General features: G+C 39.1%; 1 protein-coding gene and 1 long non-coding RNA gene across 8 annotated transcripts in view; one reads left to right on the top strand and one right to left on the bottom strand.

Moving 5' to 3' along the window:
• Window positions 1-19830, top strand: part of LOC107650120 (uncharacterized) — a 30824-nt gene extending 10994 nt beyond the window's left edge. The window contains exons 4-5 of one of the 2 annotated variants that reach the window (XR_008912238.1): window positions 4651-4715; window positions 19601-19830. This is a non-coding gene — a long non-coding RNA (uncharacterized LOC107650120). The remainder of the gene's footprint in view (window positions 1-4650; window positions 4716-19600) is intronic. The other variant, XR_001624935.2, reaches the window with a different exon arrangement.
• The window catches only part of ATXN7L1 (ataxin 7 like 1), a 269543-nt gene continuing 265153 nt past the window's right edge, over window positions 18833-23222 (bottom strand). For 4 of the 6 annotated variants that reach the window (XM_007504089.3, XM_016426083.2, XM_016426084.2 and 1 more), the window contains one exon: window positions 18833-22813. In XM_007504089.3, the coding sequence (XP_007504151.1) occupies window positions 22772-22813 (42 nt within the window). In that variant the 3' untranslated portion in view covers window positions 18833-22771. The remainder of the gene's footprint in view (window positions 22814-23222) is intronic. The other 2 variants (XM_056799515.1, XM_007504088.3) reach the window with 1 other exon arrangement.

The following is a 23222-nucleotide window of genomic DNA, read 5'->3' on the forward strand; positions in this document are numbered from 1 at the left end:
AGGTTGAGTTAACTTTATTATTTTCTGGGGCTCAACCCAGAGCCTTGGATGTTCCAGACCTTGCCCTGGGGGATTTGCAGCCCTTGTGACACCCAGAGAATTTTAAGGTGTTTGACCTGCTGGAGACTGACCTTAGAGGTCATAGGAGCCTCCTCACCTCACAGGGCTCATGCAGTTTGCCCTGGGTCACTGGCTAGTGAGTGAGAGCTTTGTCTTGCTTTCAAGCATTTTTTACACAACTGCCACATGCAAGGAAGTGTGCTAAGCATTAGAGACAACAGGCTGAATCCCCCCACCCCCACCCCCAGCAAAACAAAACGCCCTGTGTTGGGGACCTATATATTGCCTGCTTGCTGCCTAGTCAATGGACACTTCTTAGCCTGTCACTGAAGTGCTCCCTTTCATGAAAGGAATAAACAACTGCCTTTTTTACTCCTACCTTCTGACTCCAGGTTTTGTTTTAAGTGAGTGGGGGGCACAAGCTCATTTTTATCTCAGGCATTGCTTTCTGTGTTTCCCCCTCCCTCACCCTTTTCTTTTTACTCTTCTTGACTACAGTTGTCAGAAACAGAATCTGTTACATAGATATGTGAGGATAGTGTCTGGGAAGAAGAAAGACTTCTACTTCAGTTACATTGCTAAAATTCTGAAGCCAGTCCATCAGGATTTCAGTGGGTACAGCTGGGTTTTGGATGCCCTGTGGTCATTAGATCACTATCTGTTTGAACAGGCCACCTTAGAGGCAGTAAGTCTGTTCTATAATCACAGCTGAGTGGTCACCAGCAGAGAAATGCTTGAGGCATTGAATAAAGTGCCTCCAGAAGGATGAATGTAAGACTTCTCTGAGAGCTAGCTGAAATTGGAATCATAACACTGTGGGTACAGTTATTATAATAAAACACATTTAAAAAACTTTTATAATAAAAAAAAACTGGCCATTAGGCCAGTTCAAAATTAGTAGTAATGCCTAGCATTTATATAGAGCAGTGATGGTGAACCTATGGCACAAGTGCCAAAGATGGCAGACACAGAGTGCATTGCCCCCCCCCCCCCAGTTTGTTACTAGAAAGGCAGAGAGACTTGGGTAGAGCTGCTTTCTGCTGGCCCCCCCCCCCAGCCTCATGAAATTTTTTCAATATCCCCTCTCCTCTTTGTTCAGCAGTCCAATAGGAGCACGCAGAGGGTAAGGTGGGCAGCTCAAAGGTGGCAGAGCTGGAAGGAAGCAGAGTGCTTGGGCCATACCCCTCTCCCTCTCTACACACATTGAGGACATTTTCCTTTCACCTGCCCCTCTGCCCAATTGTCCAATGGGAGTGCTTCCTCCCTCCCCTGTGTAGGGTAATGGGGGGCAGGACACATGATCAGTGGGGGTGGGGGTGGGGCACAGCACTTAGGGTGGGGGCAAGGTTCCCAAACTCCATCTCTAAAAGGTTCACCATCACTGATATAGAGCTTTATGGTTTGTTAAGTGTGTTACATATGTTGCCTAAGTGCTACTGTTATCCTTATTTTATAGATGAGGAAACAGACCCAAGGGAGTTGTAAATTGTCCAGGGTCACACATCTAGTGAGTGAGGTAGCATTCAAGCGCAGATATTTCTGACCTCAAATCCAACCACTTGTGACACACACATGCCTTTAATTAGGAAACCATTTAAGTTTCCTCTGTTTCTGGCAAATAATATCCTTAGCCTAAGCTCTTCAAAAGTATCTCTGCATTACATACACAGGGACAGGTCCAAATAGGTCATGTTTAGGGCCCCAAACCCTAAAAATCTGATATCCTAAATGGACCACACCTTTTGTTGTTTTAACTTTTACCCTGTGTATTCCAAAGCAGAAAATCAGTAAGGACTGGGTAATTGAGTTAAGTGACTTGCCCAGGGTCACACAGATAGGAAGTGATGGAGGCCAGATATGAACCCAGGTGTTCCTGATTCCAGGCTTTGTGCTCTGTCCACTGTATCTGCCCCACCTACCTCCCCAAACTATTAAAAAAAAAAAAAACCCTTACCTTCTGCCTTAGAACCAATACTGTGTTGGTTCTAAGGCAAAAGAGTGGCAAGGGCTAGGCAATGGGGGTCAAGTGACTTGCCCAGGGTCACACAGCTAGGAAGTGTCTTAGGTCAGATTTGAACCCAGGACTTCCCATCTCTGAGCCTGGCTCTCTATTTACTAAGTCACCCAGCTGCACCCCCCCCCCAATACTTTTTTAAAAAAGTACCCCATAAGGTTGTTGTGAGAATAAAAAGATAATACATGTGTAGGAGGTTGATTAAGGGAGTTCCCCTGTTCACTTTGATGAGCTTTCAGAGTGATGAACCTTTCCTTGAGTCTCTGATCATATCTAATACTGTTAAACTGATCAGGTTAAGACTTCTATGAGTAAGGGCACCCCTTTGTGCTGGCCTTTAAAACGGAGTCAGTTCCAGTCATGTCCTTTTTGCCCCATTTCTCCTTTTTCCCTTTTCTGAGTACAGGCTGGAAACCCAAGAGTGAGCATTATTAGTCACTGGTGGGATGGGCCAGGGCTACAGGTTTGGAGATGCTCCCAGGGATCAAATGAGCATTAGCACCTCATTCCCAAATGGTAGTTTCTTGGTTCTTGGCAGCTAGGGGTGGAGGGCGTTCCCAGATTCTGAGTAGCACAGGAACGTGGCAATTGAATATGTTCTCAACCACATGGCCCCAGAAGAGGGGAATTTTTGTGAAGGGCTATTTGAGTCTACTTGCTGATGAGGATGAGGAAATTGAAGAACAGGAAGATTAAGTGACTTGTCCATAGTCCTTTGTATGTGTTGTCTTCCCCCACTGGATTTTGAGCTCCTTGAGGGTAGGAACTATCTTTTGCCTTTCTTTTCTTCCCTAGCTTAGCACAGTGCCCGACACATAGTAGACATTTAATAAATGCTTATTGACTGACTAACAATAGATAGTGACAGAGTGGGAAAGAAGCCTTGTTCTTTGATTCCAAATCCAGGACTCTATCCACTATATATATATATATATATATATATATATATATATATACATATATATATATATATATTAAATGTGAATGTAGAGGGAGAAGGAAATAAACATTTAAGTGCTTACCGTGTGCCAGGCACTATGCTAAATAAATACCCTATAAAAATGATCTCATGGGTTCCTCACAACAACCAAGGGTGGCAGGTGGCATTATTATCCCCATTTTACAGCTAAGGAAACTGAAGCAGGCAGCAATCGGGTGACTTGCCCAGGGTCACAGAGTTAGCAAGTGTCTGAAGCCAAATTGGAATTTAGATCTTCCTGACACCACACCAAAGCACTCTGCAACTGACTTTCAGTTTCTCAAAAATTACACAGTATTTACACCAACTCATTTATTGACACTAAACATTTTGGTATTTGTAAATGATTAGAACTAAAAGAAAGAACATCAGATGATATAATTTTTCCCCATTGTATGGTGTTGTGTTTGTCCCAGGAAATCTGTATTTCTTACACTTAAAAAAACAAACAAAACCAAGCAGCTGTATCTGAAATGCCCTACCACAACATGTTAAGGCAGCCATTGCTCCAGATTTTAAGGCTGTCCCAATGATCCCTGATTCCATGAAGAGACGCAGTCCAGCAAAACTAGGTTCTTTGGAAGCTAATTAGAAGTGTTCATCTGCCATCTAGTGGAGCTTTGTGTGTATATGCCAAATGTTTCAAAGTGAACAGAACTGGTTATCTGTTCTGTCGTTGGTGGGTTTTGATTTTGGTTTGATTTTTCTCAAATCCCAAATAATATACCATGGACAAAAAGGAGAAAAAAGAAATACAGCACCATAGATAGATAGGCTCTTGGGTCCTGCCTCAGGAGGCGCTTCCAAGTGGCTTGTGGGAGTAGTTTCAAATATCATTGCATCAGCCCAGTTGGGATGATGGAAGACATAGATTCTTTTCTGCTGTGACTAGAATATGTTGGCTAACAGCTGAAGATCAGTCTCTGCTTAGAGAATTGTCTTGAAGAATACTATGTTGAAAGAGAGCAGATTAGACTTGACTTCATACAGTAAGGCAGCCCCAACCTAAATATTGTGCTTATATTTGTAATAATTTGAAGTTTTTATAGTATTTCTACCATACAGATAATAATAGATGCAAATAATCTCAAGAATAAAGGGAATAGTAAGAGGTAGGAAAATAAATAGGAAGCGATGAGTTTGGAATATTGGTCTTCTAGCAGTTCATCCACATGATACTTGATACTTCCACTCCCATCTCTGTTTTTGCACTAGCTGTCCCCCATACCTTGTTTCTGCCTCTTAGGATTTTTTGTTTCTTTAAAAACTGCTTTAGCAATATTTTCCATATGGGATCTTTCTTGATCTCTCCTCTCTAAGTGCTGGTACCTTCCCCATCTATCTTTACTTTGTATTTATCTTGCATGCTTTAAAAAAAAAAAAGAAGCTATGTATCTGTATTTGTATAACTAGTTTAAAAATAACTAATAAGTTTTATATAATAGTTTTGACACAGCCCTGTTTGCTTACATCCTTTTCTGAACTTCCTTCTGCACTCCTCTGTATATCTTAAAAATGTTTTGATACTGATTTTTTCTTTTAATTTCTTCTCCCCCTGCTCCCCACCATTATTGTCACTGTCCTCCCTTCCTACTAGTAAAAATCCTACTGGTCATGTTTGAAGAGATAGCTCTCAGTCTATCACCTGGCTGCCAAGAAATGGTAAGCATGGTTCATTATCAGTCTTTTGGAATTGAGATTGTTTTTTTGAGATAAGTTTTTTTAAAGGCATTTTCCTTTCCAATATTGTAGACATTGTATAAATTTTTTTTCTGCTTTTGCTTATTTCATTAAGATATCAGTTCATTAAAATTTTCCTGGTTTTCTCTTAATCGGTACCTTTAATCAGTTTTTATAGAGCAATGCTATTCCATTAGTCAATTAGGTAATAAACATTTATTAAATACTATGTGCCAGATACTGTGCAAAGAACTAAGGGTACAAAGAAAGACAAAAGACAGTCCCTGCACTCAAAGAACTTACAATCTAATAGGGGAAGATAATATACAAAAAAGAAGCAGAAAAGGAATGAGGGGTAGAGAAGATACCAGGCTAGAGCATTTTGATGGAAAATGAAAAGATGGTTGACTTGGTTCCTTCCTTAAATAGAGACTCTGGAAAGAAAGGTCTTTGCTCTCCAATCACAGGGGGAGGGAAGGATATCAGGAACAGAGAGGGTACCAATTCCTTCCTTTGTTCCTTCTTTCCTACGTTCGTTCGTTCGTTCGTTCGTTCGTTCGTTCGTTCGTTCGTTCGTTCCTTCCTTCCTTCCTTCCTTCCTTCCTTCCTTCCTTCCTTCCTTCCTTCCTTCCTTCCTTCCCTCCTTCCTTTTTCTTTGAGGTTATATGCCTAATAGTAGTATCACTGAGTCAAACAATGTGAAGTGTAATGACTTTTGGGTATAGTTCTAAATTGCTTTACAGAATGGTTGGACCAAGTCACAGTTTTGTTAATGGTGAATTAGTGTATCTATCTTTCCACCAGGCCCCCTCCATAACAGTTTTCATTTTTCTTTTTTGTCATCTTTACCCATCTGATGAGTGTAAGGTGGAATGTATATGTGACTTGATTTATGTGGTCTCCCTGACTGAATATAGAGTAGGAGCCGGAGATTCAAAGACAAAAATGAAAAAGCCTATTCTTGAGGAATTTACACTCATAAATGCTTGTTGACTGATTGATTGTAGCTCATCTGAATTCTTGGTTGTGTACTTATCAGGAAGAAAATGTTAAAAAGAAATAAGTGAGCAAGAATACCAAATTAGGAGACAGGAGACACAGGCTCCAGAATTCTTGGGGCAGCTAGGTGGCACAGTGGCTAGAACTCCAGGCTTGGAGTCAGAAGTTCAAATCTAGCCTCAGACACTAGCTGTACGACCCAGGGCAAATCACTTAACCCTATTTGCTTCAGTTTCCTCATCTGTAAAATGTGCCAGAGAAGGAAATGGCACACCACTCCAGCATCTTTGCCAAGAAAACCCCAAATGGAATCCTGAAGAGTGAAAAACATCTTAACAAACAACAGACCTATGTTTTAGTTCTAATTCAGTTACTAATTTAATTAGCTGTAGGATCTTCAGCAAACCTTTTAGTCTTTCTGAGACTTTTCCTCATCTCTGATTTGAGGGGGTTGAACTAGAAAAACCTCCAAGATTTTGTTAAGCTCTAAGGTTGTTTCCATGAGTCTATTATAAACCCAAGATTTTTTTAGTAGAGTTTAAGTACTAAACTCAATGTTGAGCTTATTCAAAACAACTTTCACTAGTGAACAGTGACAGATGGAAAATTTCTCAGAGGGACTAATTATAGCTCGGTAAGTAGTACTATGCTTAAACCAATCCAGACAGTTGTGAATTTCAAGCCATTTTTAAAGCCCCCCAAGGAAGGAAATGCTACAGTGATCAGAATTCTGTAAGCCAAGTCAGTGTTTAGCTAGGAAGGCTTCTTTATATCTAACTTGAATCCATCATGACAGAATTTAAGCCCATTTAAAAAAATTTCTTCTCAGTGAAAACAAAAAAAAATAGTCGCAGAATGACCTCAGTGTAGTCATATTTTACATTTTAAAAGATTTCATAAAAAAAAAAGATTTCATAAATGAACTTTTAAGTCTGTTTCCAGGGCTGAATAACCCAGGAAAAGTCTTAAATTCGAGTTATTTTGCCTCTCGAAAAGAATGGTATGAATTGATGCAAAATGAAGTGAGCAGAACTAGGCGAACATTGTATATATTAATAACAATACTATACCATGATCAACTGTGAAGGACATAGATAATATCAGTAATACAATGATTATATAGACATAGTCATCAAGAATCCAAAGGACATAGGATGAAAAATGTCAGAGAAGGAGCTGATGGAGTCTGAATAGAAAATGACCGTTTTCATCTTATATTTTTCTGAGGTTTTTTGTTTATTTTGTGATATGTCTTCTTCCAAAACATGACAAGTAGAAATATGTTTAGCACGATAGCACCTATATAAAATTGCTTACTGTCTTAGGGAGGGAGGAGAGAAGGAAGGGAGGGAGAGAATTTGGAACTGAAGATGCTAGAAATTGAATGTTAAAAAATTGTTGCTACATATAACAGGGAAAAATATTACTGAACTGATTAAAAAAAGAAAAGAGGGAATAACAAGATTAGAATTAATTATAATGGGGAGAAGACTTCATGATTCCTACATTCTGTATCCTAATTATGCAAACCAATATCATGGTCTCTTGAGTTTTGATATAGCTTTGCTATCTCATGGTCAGATCCTCTTCCTTTGACTGACCAGTGCTTTTAGGCCTGTCCTATTTATGCTGAATTAAGTCCTTCCCTGTGATCCATTTATTGGATTTGAAAATTGTAGCTAGGGATTTTTGTACTCTAGGCAAGCTGATTGAAAAGCAAAAGGGAATCTAAATTTCATCGACTTAGAGACTATTAGAGCTGAAAGGGACCTTAGACACCATCTTGTCTAATCCCCTAATTATATATGTTTTTGTTGTGGTTCAGGCACACCTAACTCTTCCTGGCCCCATTTGAGGTTTTCTTGACAAAGATACTGGAGTGAGTGGTTTGCCACTTCTTTCTCCAGCTCATTTTATGGATGAGGAAACAAATGAGGTAAACAGTGACTTGCCCAGGGTCACAGTTATTAAGTGTCTGAGACCAGATTTGAACTCAGGAAGATGAGTCTTCCCGACTCCAGGCTGGGCCTCTATCCACAGGGGCACCTAGCTGCCCTAATTAAGCAAACAGAAGAGGAAACAGGGACTGGAGACTAATTCTCCTGAGTTGTAGGCCAGCCCTCCTTCTGTAAGGTTATTGAAATTTATCTTCCTCAGTGGTACAGAGGCATCAGCCCTTCCTGAACTTTGCTTATGGTTTCATGACTCAGGACTGGCAGGCAGGCAGGGAGGGAGGGAGGGACCCACTTTATCCTTCTATGTACACCCAGACCCCAAGCTCATTATCCTTGAACCTCTACCCTCATTCTCCTGGTAAAGTTTAAACAGGTTGAGAGGGCAAAACTTCCAAGGCAGGAAAAATCTCCAGGCATAGAGAAAGGAGGTACAGAAGCATTCCTAGGAAGAGAATTACTTCCCTGCCTTGCCCTGTTTGAAATGTTCCCACAGAACATGGAAAAATTTACTTGACAGACTTATGGGTAAAGGAGGAATTTATAGCCAAACAAGACATAGAGAACATTATAAAAAATGAAATGGATGATTTTGATTACATTAAATAAAAAGGTTTTTGTTCAAAGAAAACGAATGCAACCAAGGTTAGAAGGGAAACAACAAATCGGGAGAAAAGCTTTTATAGCAAGTAGCTCTGACAAAGGTCTCATTGGTCAAATATACAGAGAACTGAGTCAAATTTATAAGAATACAAGTCATTCTCCAATTGTAAACTGATACACCTATTCTGGAGAGCAATATGGAACCAGACTCAAAGGGCCATAAAACTATGCATACCCTTTGACCCACCAATACCAACTGGGTCTGTATCACAGAGAGATCAGAGAGAGGGGGAAAGACCTACTTATACAAAAATAATTTTGCAGTTCATTTTGTATTGGCAAATAATTGATAACTGGAGGGATGATTCATCAACTGGGAATGGCTGAACAAGTTGTGGTATATGGTTATAATTAAATACTATTGTGCCATAAGAAATGATGAAAAGGATGAGTTGGGACAAAGTGAAAGCGAGCAGAACCAGGGAACAACGTGTACAGTAACAGAAATATTGTATGATGATCAACTGCGAAGGACTAAACTATTATCAGCACAACAACGTTCCAAGATAATCCCGAGGGATATGATAAAAAAAAAAATGCTATCTATAGCCAAAGAATGAACTGTTGGAGTCTGATTGCAGATCAAAGCATGCCATCTTTCACTTTATTTCCTTCATGAATTTTTATTTTATTTTATATGTGATATGTGTCTTTTGTTCTTGGCATGAGGAATATGGAAATATGTATTGCATAAAAGCACTGGAATAACATACCAGACTATTTACCACCTTAGGAGTGCGAGGGAGGGAGAGAGAGAATCTGAATCACAAAACATCAGGAAACAATTGTTAAAAATTATTTCTACATGTAATTGAAAAAGAAAAAGGAATGTCCCCACATTCTGCTCCTTGTTCCCAGGGAAGATTTTATTGAAATGCTACTAAGAAATCCAGATCCTTGGCCCAGGAAGAATTTCTAGCAATTTCTGAATTGTCTCCTCTCCCTTCATCTTACATAAAGGGATGGATGTATTGAGTATTCAGGGAGGACTGATATTTCTGGTGTGAGGGCTTGCCACGCTCTTTTCAGGGCTGTTTATCTACCTTTGCTATCCACCTCTCACCTAACTCTCATTTGTGACTCCAACTATATCCTGGTAAAACCATCTCAGCAAATGGGCTAAACCAGGTAACCAAGAAGATGCAAACCTCAGGCATGTGAAGACATTCCCCAACAGAGTGGGTGGATGAGAACAATTTTTTTCCCAATAGCCATGAAGGTGGCTGAAGCAGGTGCTATGGAGTGCTTAGAGTTTGATCAGGCTCTAAGGTCATCCACTGCATCCCAGGCCATTGCCAGTAGTCTTGAATTTTGTCCTGCCATTGAACTTAGATGACCGGAAGAGAGAATGAGGCTGATGACTTTGTACATCTTTGCCTCACTTAAATCTGATACATGAGCAAGTCATCACCTTATGATGTCATTGATACTCTTCAAAAAGAAAGATGAACAAAAACAACATAAAAGGATGAGGCTGAGGCTTAAGGAAGGAAAGTGCCTTAAGGTCACATAGTAAGTGGCAGAACTAGGATTCCAGCCTCTGAATCCAAAGTCAGTGCTCTCTCTTACTGGCTTCCCAGCTTCCCCACCCTACCAACTTCTCCTCCTAATGTGCAATCTCATTACAGCCAAACATTTTTGGAAAGACCACTTTTGAATTGACGAGTCTAATAGCTTTTTGTTATTGTTGTTTTTCCTTTTGAATTTAGGGAACAGTTAACTCTCTTGGGATAGCTATCTTCTCTTTTATTGGAGAATTTGTAATCTTTTCATTTTCATATTATTTAACCTGGTCCTCCTAATTGAGATGAAAGTTTGAGAAGTTCAAACCATTCAAAAGGATGAATTCCCAGGGTCTGGAAAGCGGAAGCTAGGAAGGCTGACCATCCAGCATTGTTATCGTCTTTGCCCCTTTCTCCCTTTCTGCAAGCTCAACTCTGGGCAGGGTGGGGAGGGTACCTCTAAAGCTATGACTAGTTCACCACCAGACCTTCTATTAGCATCCTTTTAATTTTTGCCATAGAGTAAATTTTCCTGTCCTTGGGCCTTGACCAATTCTCTGCTTTGGGGTAAAAAAACTCTAATACTAACCCATACTTATACAGAAAGAGAATGAAAGAAAAAAAGGAAGAAAAAACAGAAAAGGAAAGAAAGGAAGAAAGAAAGGGAGAGAGAAAGAAGTAAGAAAGAAGTAAAGAAAGGAAGGAAGGAAAGAAGGAAGGAAGGAAAGGAGAGAAGGAAGGAAAAGAAGGAATGAGGGAAAGAAGGGAAGGAAGGAAAGAAGGGAGAGAGGGAGGAAGGAAGAAAAGAAGAAAAGAAAGAAATTAAGGAAGATAGGTGGGTGGAGAGGAAGTGAAGAAGCTCTTTTAGGATGACTCTAATCCTGTTTTTCAATGATCCTGCTGTATTTGCTAAAGGTGCAAAGGAAGCAAAGGCTTCCAGAATAATTGTTTTTGTGGTTTTTGCTATTCAATGAAGTCTTAGAAAGCCATGCACTTTTTATAACAAAATAAACATGTAAGAAGTTGAGCAGGAGGGTTTGGGCCATTAGGAAGGGAGCATAACAAAGATAAATGGTTTTGTTGCTGGCAGACAGACTCCATAAAGTTAGGTATGTGGACCCTGTCTGTCTCATCTAGTGTCTTTTTCTTGTTCCTAATTTCATTTGAATGCCAATCTGAGTGGATTTTGGGTCAAGGTGGGTCTTGTTACATCAATCTCTGCATAACTCCTGTGCTTTATTTATTTTTGTGGTAGATCCACAAATAGGTTTTGGGGAAACAGGCTCACAAGGAGACATTTAAAGGGAGTTACAAGGAATGTTCTCTCTTCCTTTCCTTGCCTATCAATGAGATGAGAGTAAATAACTAAGACCTGAATCAAAACCAGGGACAGAGAGTAAAAAGAACTGACACAGACTGGGACTCCATTAGCTCCTTGGCTAGGTGAAATGTTCTTGGCCTCAACCATGCGCTATGAGTGTCTGTCCCTGTTAGGGAGGCATACCAGCAATTGGCCCTCTAAGGAGAGAACTAGAATTCATTATAGATGGCCTAATAGACTGTAGCTGAGAGCAGCTCAGCACGTGGCAGACCAGTGCCCAATAGCTACTGAGTGGGCATGATGTGATGAAGAGCAGAGATTTAATGCCAAACAGAATAGTATGATGATGGCATCATGAGTGGACATTGCCAGGAGTGTGAGTTGCCTGGAATTCATAGGTTCTTGATGTGCGTCCCTTCTTCCTTCTTGCAGGTTCATTGGCTACACTTGTTTTCAGCCTGTGAGAGAGTGTATTTCAGGTGTGTGTGTGGGCAGGTATTGTGATTGTATTTGCTATTTGATTGAATTTCTTTGATTTTGAATTATGTCCCTTTTGTAGGAAGGGTGACAGGTTATGGATTACATGTTCTAATGACCAGATTGGTACCTGTGTTTTGAATTGTTCCCCCAAACTTGGAAATCCCAAATTAAATAGTAGCTTCCCACTATGGTTTTAAGACTTGATTGTCAAGCTTCTCAGACTTTTTTACTATCTTTTTAATCTTCTCCCATTAATTTTTCTGGTATAGTGGACATTGTAGAGAAGCACTGAATAAAAAAATGAACTATCTTGGGAACTTCTTTTAGAAACCTGGAATTATCAAATCTGTTCTGAAAAGGCCCAAGGCAAATCTAAAAGCAAGAGAGAAATCTTACAAATAGGCAAGGAGTGTTTGCCTAATTGGGGAAAAAAAATCACAATTCAATTCATTTCAATCCAACAAACATTTATTAAGTGCCTACTATGTGCCAGGCACTGGGCTAGGTCCTGGGAAATACAAAGACAAAAACAAAAACACAACAGTCTCTGCCCTCAAGGAGCTTCCATTCTATTGGATGCATAGAAATAGTCAAAACATACGAAATTGTAGGTGTTACGGAAATCTGAGTGAACTGACCAAGTGACAGGAAAATTATATTTTAAAATATCTTTGTAGAAACACTTATAGAGAGATTACAGCTTATAAGAAGAATCTGTAAGTGGAGGTTAGGTTACTTCTGCAGGAGACCAGGGTGATGGAGGAGAAAGGACACTGGAAGAGAAATCAAGACCCCTGAGTTCTAGTCCCAGCTCAGTCACCAACTAGCCATTTTATCCTTTCCAGACCTGGGCTTCCTCATTTATAAAATGAGGATAGTTGATCCCCCGGTCCTTTCAATCTCAAAAATTCTATAATTAGTTATGCTAATGGAGAAATAGATTTTAAAGAGTGAAACACTCCCACTAGATCATAGTGGAAAGATTTTCATGACAATGTGTCATAAACTGCTTTAGAAATCCTCAGATACTCTCAGGGAATCACTGGGTCAAAAGGAGCCTCTGGCTTTTCTCCTATAATTCCAAATTGTTTTCCAGAAGAGTCAGACTAATTCAGCCTGCCATTAACCATTAATGTGACTCCCTTTCTGCATTCCTTCCAACAAGGACTGTTTCCATCTTTTGTCATCTTTGTTAATTTGCTGAGTGTGAGTGAAACTTCAGAGAGGTTTTTTTTTTTTAAACCCTCATCTGTCTTGGAATCAAAACTAAGTACCCATTCCAAGGCAGAAGAACAGCTAGAACTAGGTAATTGGGATTTAGTGACTTGCCTAGGGTCACACAACAAGGAAGTGTCTGAGATCACATTTGAACCCAGGACCTCCTGTCTCTAGGCCTGACACTCTATCCACTGAGCCACCTAGTTGCCCCACCTCAGAGTTGTTTTAATTTGTGTTTGTCTTACTAGTAGTTATTTAATACATTCTTTCATATGGTTGTTGATTACATATCCTTAGACCCAGAGTTTCCACATTTAGGCATATATACCCCAAGGAGGCCATAGACAAAAAAGATTTTGTTTATACTGACAGATTCATGGCAACCTTTTTTGTGGTAACAATAAATTGTAAGTAAAGTAGGTTCGTTCCTGTTGATTAGGAAATGAATGAAAAACTGGGTTATATTAATGAAATGAAATGTATTAGTACTCTAAGAAATTAATAAAAATGAAGAAACATGGAAAGATTCATTGGCTAATACAGTGAAGTAAGCAGAACTAGGAAAAACAACGTGAACAACAGCTACAATAATGAGCATGAAAAGAGCGCTAAAATGAAGTTGAGCTGGGTAATAGTTCTTGGCTCCAGAGAACAGATGAGGAAATACACTTCTCCTTTTTCCTTGGAGGTGGAGTCCTGTGACTTTGGAATGGAACATACATGTTCTGTCAGACTCATCTTTGCTTGTTTGTGCACAGCACTGGGCATGTATTAAGTGTTTAATAAATGCTTGTTGACTGACTGTTTTTGTTGCAAAGGACTAGCAGATTGGGGAAAGGCATGGTATATCTGGAAATGACCAATACAAAAATGAAGGGCATCCATAAAACATTGAATTTTTATAAACAAAGGAAAGAAAATAGATGCCTAGGATAACAGTTCTCTCCCTTTTTTTCTTATGAAAACACTATATTGGCTATTTATGGTTTCAGTGCAAGACCTTCCAAATCTTGTTCCATTAGTAGGCCATTATACAAAATAGGGAAAATACTAACCTACTGGATAGACCTTGGGCAAAATGGCAAAGTACTGGAGACGAAATTTGCCTTGTTTCCTCACCTTTAATTCCCCAGTGTTCTTGCCTGAATTATTCTTAAAACCTCCTAATTGGTGTCCCCTCTCCCTTGAATTCTCTTTCTTACTCTCTCTGGACCTCAGTTTCTTCATCTGTAAAAGAGGAAGTTGTACTAAATGACTTTGAATATCTAAATCTTTGATCCCATGATCTCCTTCCCATTCCAACTTACCAAAGATGGCAGCCAAAGGTATCTTCCCACAGCCAGTGACTGACCAGGTAACTCTTCCCTCCTTGAAAACCTTATTGCTTTCAGGGTGCAATACAAATGTCTCAGCATGGCTTTGACAGATCTCCATCCTATCTTTCCAGACTTGTTTGATCTCACTGCCTTTCACACCAACCACATTGGAGCCTAACTGGCTGCCTTGCTGCTGTTCCCCAAGGACAGTGTTGCCAGTTACCCACGCCTCCAATGCACAACCTCCTCCTCTCTGGCTCCTACACTCTTCAGGCTCCTTTGAGACTCAGCTCAAGCAAGCTTTTTTTGGTGCCACCAGTCATTAGAGCCTTCTCTGTCCTAAAATCAGCAGGATTTTACTTTGCATTTATTTGCCACTGTGGTTAGTAGGCACTTAATAAAGTTGTTGAATTGTTCTTTGGTTGCTTAGGATCCCCCAACTTGACATCTCCCACCAGCCCTTCCTTTCCCAGCGGAAAGAAATCCCTGTCAGATTGTCCATCCTCTGATTATTTTCTCCTCAGTAACAGCTCATCTGATAAGCTGATCTGTGCTAATGGATTACAACAGAAGAGTTCCCCTACCTGACATGTGCATTTTAATAGCAGGGAGGTTTAAAAAAATGTACATATATGTAATACACAAATATGTATACAGACACATGTACATATATGTAACCTTGCCTCAGATACATGTATAACCATGTGTACACACGCATACATATACATGTAATCTCACTAGCTGTGTGACCCTGGATGAATCACTTAACCTCACATGTGCTTTAATGCTCATGTTTGCCTAAAGCTAATGTTTTCATTAATGCTCATGTTTGGCTTAGTCTCCTCCTCTGTAAAATGAGCTGGAGAAGGAAATGGCAAACTACTCCAGTATTTTTGCCATGAAAATCTCAAATGGGGTCAAGAACAGCCTGTATGTGCCCATATTGATATGCATAAATATGTAACACATACACATGTACATGTATACACACATATGATGCAAATCTGATGAAAGGACTTTGAACTGAAAAGGGAGGATGGGAATAAAAACTGTATCTAATCTACCAAGCAAGATACCACAGAAAGGAGCAACTGCAATGCAGGAAGAATAGCAGTAGGGAAGAGTCTCTGTAATTTGGAGACAAAATCCAAGAAAAGAACCAGTGAAAAAGACTCACGGCCTCAGATGTCCGCACAGTTTTCTTTTTTGATTGGCCTCATTTTTATAGGGAGCTCCTTGCAAGGAAACTTCCTCTAACAAGGAAGATCAATACTTACTCTACAATTTACAGTTTTAAAAAGAATTATTTGGAGGCACTGAGAAGTTAAGTGATTTGCCCAGGGTCACACAGTCAGCAAGTAATAAAGTCTGGAACCCAGTTCTTCCTGCCTCTATCTACTTTGCCACACTGTCCCTCCCATATAGAAAGTATGGGCATTAACCAAGTAGGATTAGTGATCTTATTGCAAGGAAATGGACCACAAGAGATAGCAGATGAAAACAAAATTATTTTTAAAAAGTCTTATTCCTAATGGTCTGCTGCTGCTTTTTTTTTTACATTGTGTGCGTTTCTGAATATATTCTTTCTTTCTCCTAATTGCATTATTACTTGTAACAAATATTAAAAAGGAAAAAAAAAGCATTTCAGCAAAGCAACCAATATACCAATTGTATCTGGCTATATATATAATATTCCATATCCATAATCCCCTTTATCTCACTATGACTTAGTAGGATGGGTCTCATGCCTGAGGATGACTCTGAAGGGAGATAACTTATTAACAAAGACTAGACTAGATAAAAGGGCTAGTGGAATAGCAGTGCATATTACAGTTATACTCACATAAGGAAATCCAGGAAAGGGAGGAGGGAAGCATGGGGTAGAAAGCAATATTTTTGTAAAAAATATCCCATATCACTTGGACAGGAGTTAACAGATGAATCTAGAAATTGTATTATAAAGTGTGGCATGAAAAGCATTGTCAGAGTGGTGATGAGTGACCTCAATTTTCTTGATATCTTCTGGCCTTTGTCTATACCAAAAGCAGAGCACCTAGTCAGCTCTAGATTTGCCTTAACAATAACTGAATCCTTCTAAATGTGTAGGAAATAGAAAAGGGAGCTGGAGGCTACAGTTGAAATGACGGTAACTTTGGGGGGACAGGGATGACCACTTCATTTTAAAATTCATGATAGAAGGAAAGCAGGGTACATTTTGCCATGTGTCCTAGATTTTGAGAAAGATATTTGAATGGATTCAGAGAAAGAATGAAGATCTCATGGACTTAAACTGTATAAAGGAAGTCAGCACAGGACGGATTGGAGATGCTCAAGAAAAACTTTAGATATAAGAAAAAGCTGTTTCAACGATGAAGCAGGAAACTGACTGATATGAATGTAGAGGGCACTTATGTTCAACTTCGACTCAAAAGACACAAGGGGCAGATAATAGAGGATGAATACAAATGACTGACGTTCACTTAAGGATCTAATAATGATCTGAGACTGGTGAAATGTTAAGGGTAAAAGAAAAGGCTTGATTGGGTTAGAGAAAAGATTAAAGAGGAGTACTATTGGGAACTGAACAAGACTAATGACCTAAAGAAAGAACTATTCGATTCCTATTTTATTTTTTATTTTCTCAGTAAGGGAGTATAACCTTTAGCCTAGAAAGGTCCAAATAAAAACGGCAATCGAGGAGTACAAGTCCACGCTAAGGAAGCAATTAAGAGAGCAACTTGGTGGTCTTGACAAGTTCAAATAATTTGGCTTAGATGAACTACTTGCCAGGGTACTAAAAGAACTGCTTCCATTTGGTATCCCCAGCACTTAGCACAGTGCCCAGCACATTATAAGGCTCAATAAATTTTTGTTGCTTGACTGGTGAATCATCATCAGTGATTTTTGAAAAACCAAAAAATGATTAAGATGCCATAGTATTGGAGAAGGGCAAATGTTAATCTGATTCTTGAAAAAGGGAAGGCTAGAGTCTATGGTGCTTGTTACCAAGATCAGGGAGCTGATTTGATTCTGGGAAAAATTCAAGAAGATACTAATAAAGGGATGGAATCCAAAATGGTCTGCATAACTTTAAAAGTTAAAAGTCTGCATAACTTTACTTAAAAACAGCTCATTCAGCCCAAGTTCATTTCTGTTTTTGGAAGGTTTTTCAAACTGGTAGATTAGGAAAATGTTGGGGACATAATTTGTGTACATTTCAGCAAAGGACATGGCAAACGCTTCCATCTTCTTTTGGACAAGATGGAGATAAATGGATTAGAAGCAGCATGGAGTGGATCCAGAACTGGATGACTAGAACCAAAGAAATAGTATGACTTCAACTTAGAAAGAAGTGTCAGTGGATTGCTTTGGGGAAATCTGCCCTTATTCCTCCACTGTTGACAATTTTTATCAATGACATGTCTGGGATGGAGGCAAAAATGGCACGATTACCAAATCTGCAGATGATATTGTCCTGGGAGGTATAGATGTAATGACAGGATTTGAGAAGGCATTGACAAGCTAGAACAACGAGTCAAATTTAGCAAGATGGAATGCAATATAGGCAAATGTAGATTTATGTTAAAAATGAACTGCACAGCCACTCATGAAGACTGACTGCTAAGTCTAAGAGGAGTTCTACTTTGTATTAGTGGAGAAGTAATGACACCACTGGAATCACAGTTCTTTAGATATTGACAAACACATATTCCCCTCAGGAAGTCACAATTAAAAAAACTCAACATCAGAATTGTCCTGTTTTAGGTGATGCATGTATATAACATCATTTCTTGAAGTCATTCAGGGGTAGGCATAGGCTAAAATGCCATCTTTCTGTGCTAAATTTGGATTTCCATGGATTTCCAGCTTCAATGTTATACAAAATTTCCCATTGTGAGGCTTAGATTATAACAGAAATCCAATTTGGTTTTTGCTATTGAGGTTCAAAATTTTTTACAAGATACCAACAAGTAGGTATTAATTAGCCATGATGCTCCATGTAATTTGTAGTCATAGAAAGCCTGGTAAAAGGTTCATCAGTATTCTTTGCTGTAGTATATTCTGTGATTGGAATGGATGAAATTTAGGATTAGGGGTGAAGGTTAAGAAAATTCTGAGAATTAAAAATTTCCCAAGAGTCCTATTGCCTAAAATAAGCTACATTTGGCCACAAAACTGTTAAGTTTGTGCTGAGCATCAGAGTGGGGCAGTGGAATGAGTCTTGGAGGCAGGCCCTGGGTTCAAATTCCAGCTTTACTAAATGTGTAAGCTCAGGAAAGTAATTTTACCTCTCTGGTCTCAATTCTCTCATCACTTAAATGAAAGCATTGGACAACATGACCTAAAAGGTAGATCCCTTCCAGGCCCAAATTTTGGAGAAATCTATACATTATCATTTGATCCTGATACAGAAAATGGTTAGACTTAGTTTCAGTAGGAACGAGGTCAGAAACAGATAACTTTACCATTTGGAAAGGTTACATTTCATTCTTTGTCTTTGTTAGTTGGTTTCTCTTGTAGGATTGTGGATTGCTGCTGCAGAGCAGGTAAAGATTAACCCAAATCTACAAGGACTAATTAAAAAAGGGCTTTTGGAAGAACAACAGCATCATCTCTAATTTTTATAAAAATAAATAACAATTGCACATTTTTCTTACAAACATATAAATTATTTTATTTACAAAGCCATGTTACAAAAAAAAACAAAACCAAAAAAACAAAAAATACAATCGCTCACTAGAGAATATCTCCAGGCCCGGTGATGAACCATGGCAGTATCAATCAGATACATGTTTGTTCTATTTTTCCTTTATTTTTTTTAAAACTGTAAGCCATAGAATTTACTATTTACACCTACTTTAGACATTTATTCTGCTTACAATTATCACAAGCATGGAATGAATTCTATCTGATAGTGCTAATACATAAAGGTGCGGGACAAAGAATGGAAATACTTAGTGTTACAAAATATGGATCGTAGAAAAGAAATCCACTCTACAAGTATGGCATATATAATTTTTTTTAGAATGATTGGACATGCTTTCTTCAAAAGTCTTCTGGAAAAGGTTCTAAAATCTGTAGTAGGAAAGCACAATAGAGCAGGTGCAAATTCTTTTCTGTGCAACAACAGTATTTAATATACCCCATGACTGACCAGCTATGCAAAACCCACAGAGTTTTGTTAAAGTGCCATGGGTCGACAGCATAACAAAATATAAGGTGTAAATAGAAAAATTTCTTTTTTTTCCTTTTTTAAAACAATAGTTCACTGAGAATCAGCAATAATAGAATATGCTGTATAAACTATTCTCTACAAAGGTTGATCAGCATTATTTACAATTGGTACATTGATACAAAAGAAGGCATACAAGTTATCCAAGTCGCTTTTTTTAAAATTTTTTTTTATGGCTGACAGGTCTATGCATTGCGTATGTGGAACAACCAAAGCTTCGGAGCCTCTATTGCTGGAGACAAGTCACAAGATCTTCAGGCAAATGGAGGTGGAGGTGACTGGGGTGCGCAGTGACAGGATGGACTGAAGAAAGTCGATGAGTGTCGGTGGAAAAATAATGGCTGAATGGATGCTATACTAATAATGCTTTATAGACTGGTCCAGTTTAACTCCATTAAGAACCCAAAAGAAAATGTTTTCTTTCCATTTCTTTTTATTTTTTTTTAGGCTGAGCATCTTAATATATTAGAGAAGTAAACCAATGATTTGTTGTGAAGGAAGAAAAACCACGGGTTTTCAGGATGCTCAGATTTCCAGAAATGCCATCATTTAGTTCAGAGCCAGTTGACGAATGTAAGCAGCATTTGATGGAGAGTCTTGACATTCTAGCTTCCCAATGAAAAGATGTGTGGAAAGAGCTAAAAATGCGGTCAAACTACTGGTAATAATTGCTCCTTTAGACACCATCAAGACTTTCTTCCTCAGAAGCAGCCACTCAATCTCACAACCTTTGCTTTCCCTCCAGAAGTAGCAACAGTCCATTAATCACAGAGGGTTACTTTGTTGTTGAGATTTAAGAAAACAAAAGAAAACAAAACCCTTGCAAGTTTTACAACTTAAAATAAATTATAAAAAACAACAGACTTCTGCTCCTAAAACTGAACAAAAAAATTGTGCAAAAATAACAAAGATATATACACACTTTTCAATTGTAAGAAATGTACAATAAAAACATAATTCAGAGAACATTTTAAAAAATATAAACATTGCTTAACCTTTCCTAAGTTTCATATTGTTTTTGAAACTATTCTGGTCAGTTAGCTCTATAATATAGCAAAACATAAATTATTACAAAATTAACACTATAAAAATTTACTTTAAGAATATCTTCTAAACTCCCCCCCAAAGGGTCTAGCCTTGTTTATAATTGCTTAAACATTTATAAGTCTTAAAATCTGTCTTAAGCCTTTTTTTTAAAAAAGAAAAAAGTAACAATTTCCCTTCTATTTGCAGTCTCTTCTTTTTCTCCAAGACATAATTAAACCAGCATATAAGTGCACTTTTAACACTGTAGAAATAAAAATGAAATCCTCTGTACTAATGTCCTGGTACTTATTATCAACTCCTGATTAAAAAATCTTTATTTCATATATAAAAAATTTAGTAATCCTATAGAAACACTGTCAGTGCAATTCCATTGATGCAAACTAGTCAGTTTGCCTTTCATCTTTGCAAATTCCAGTTGTGTGATGAAGCCCAACAGTAGTAGTATCATTGGGTGGGGGGTATGGGAAGGTAAAGGAAGAATCCAGGGGACATGTTTGTGCCTGGCTACGGATGTTATTAATGTCTAATTTGGTAACATTCGAGCATTTCTGTTCCTTAATCCCCCAAACTAGTCCAATGTTCAAGAAATGAGTAAACATCTATTTTATTTGCTAAATTTATTACCAACCCCAAGAAATCCTAATTCAAGACTGAATTTCTCCCTGGTAGTATGATTACCCATTGGTCCCCAGGGACATTTCCTATTCCACTTGACCTTACATTTGCTGGCTCTCCTCCATATTTCCAGCCAACACATTCTCATCATTCTTCCTTTTCCACGCTAAGGCACTGCCTCTCTTCCTATACAGTGGGATGCTATTATTCCATTGCCTCAGGGGGCACAGAAATGACCTGGCCATGTTAAGGCTGGCCATCATCAAGCTTTGGTGGAGTGGTAAATAAGATGGATGTGCATATTTGGTGGTCCTGCAGTGCCCTCTGTGGTTCCCCGTGGCCTCGGGGTCCACAGGTGTATACCAGAATACAAGTTGGCTGAGAAATGCTTGCGTTCATCCATTGAGTATTGAAGTGGTACTGACCCCTCCTTTTCAGGTGCCTTCACTAGGGAGACTCCTTTTTCTTTCTTGTGGTTAGTTTTTTTTTTTTTCACCTGTTCCAGGTGAGGGATACAGTTGAAAACTCACAAAAGTGTTAGCAGCATGCAGGAGCCCTGCCCCTTCCTGAAGTTGCTTCTGTGTCTCTCCCCAACTGGGTTCCTTGGGTTCCTTTCACTTTTGGTTCCTACAACTTTGGGTTCTTGCATATCGGACACTAAGTATGGGCTTTTCCAGAGTGGAAGGCAGAGGAAGAGATGGGCTCCTAAAAAATTCAGAATTGTTATAGGCAACTTGGTGGGGGCAAGCTGTGGCTCAAGTATCTTTGAGCAGTGTTTCCCCACACATGCCTATTCCTCAACTTGTAGGAATGTGGGGTGTGAGGTGTCATCCCCTTACTGGTCTCCTGCTTTGTTGCCTCTTAAAATTTGTCCCCCATCTTCCTCAGTAATTGACTCCCTACTCCTTCTACTCTGAAGGAAGCCCTTCCCTCGGAATCTATTCTATCCTAACCTCACACCTAGACGATGATGTTGGGCAAATCATCAAGTTGGTAGCAACTCTCCTGAAACATTGGTGTGGCTGATACTGAAATACCTAGTTTTGCCCTCAGCATTTGGCTCATGCCCTAGCGGGCAGCTTAAACCCTGATTAACACGAGCTTCACACAGCCTCTCATTCCTACCTGCTCCCTGTGCACTGGGTCTGTGGCCCTGACCCTTCACAAACAGAGTGTCCCCCATCATTTGCTATGTTTACAGGAGCATGTCGAGACCCAGCTCCCTCCAAACTGACAAGGTTGGACACAGAGTAATGGGAGACATGAGGGAATGAAGAGGAAAAAAGAAACAAAAACAAAAACCAAAAAAAAAGTAGTGTATGTGTGAGAGCTTAAAGAGTTAAGGAAGATGCCAACCAGGAACCTAGGTTCTGGAATGTCTACTCTGAATTATTTTAGCAAACTGATGGTGCAGTGCAACACCAGAAGCTAGAGAGAACGAGTGAAACTAAATCAATAGAAACAACTAAAACCATGATTATAGTTTTCTGTAAATTTCAAATTCATTTTTTCTTTTTTCACCTTTTTCTTTAAAACTTTAAATTGATTTTTAGAAAGGTGGGGCAGAGACGCCTAGGACACAGGAAGTCACCTCCTCTCCCATTGCTTATACCCCACCCCTCCTAACTCCCTAACACCTGAGGTGGGATAGGGTAGCTGGGAATTGGACATCAAAGGTTGGTTTCTTTCCTCTTATGGAAGAGTCCTTATTCTGCCCGTTCGGTTTGCTGTCTTCTAGGAAAGAAAAGAATAGCAAAGCCTGTTTCAAAACTGTAACAACAACAATGAATAACAGTAACAACAATAATGCTAACATTTTTATAGCCCAGGTTTTTACAAAGTGCTTTTCTCACAATACAGTGAAATAAATGAGTATTTCAGCTTGAGGTTGTTCTCTGAGGGTGGCAAAGTCCATTTAATATGGTTTTATTCCAAGTCAAACTACTGGATGGAAATCATTTCCGAAGGGTGGCGGCCTTCAGCAGAATATCTCTAGGATAGCAGACAGATTCCAGAGCCTGTCCAAGAAACTGAGTTTGAATGAATGAAAAAAACATTGACTAACTGCATATTAGGGCAGCTAGATGGAGCAGCGGATAAGAGTGCCTGGGAAGACTCATCTTCCTGAGTTCAAATATAACCT

The sequence above is a fragment of the Monodelphis domestica genome, chromosome 5 (assembly GCF_027887165.1).
Source record: "Monodelphis domestica isolate mMonDom1 chromosome 5, mMonDom1.pri, whole genome shotgun sequence".
Classification (NCBI taxonomy): Eukaryota; Metazoa; Chordata; class Mammalia; order Didelphimorphia; family Didelphidae; genus Monodelphis; species Monodelphis domestica.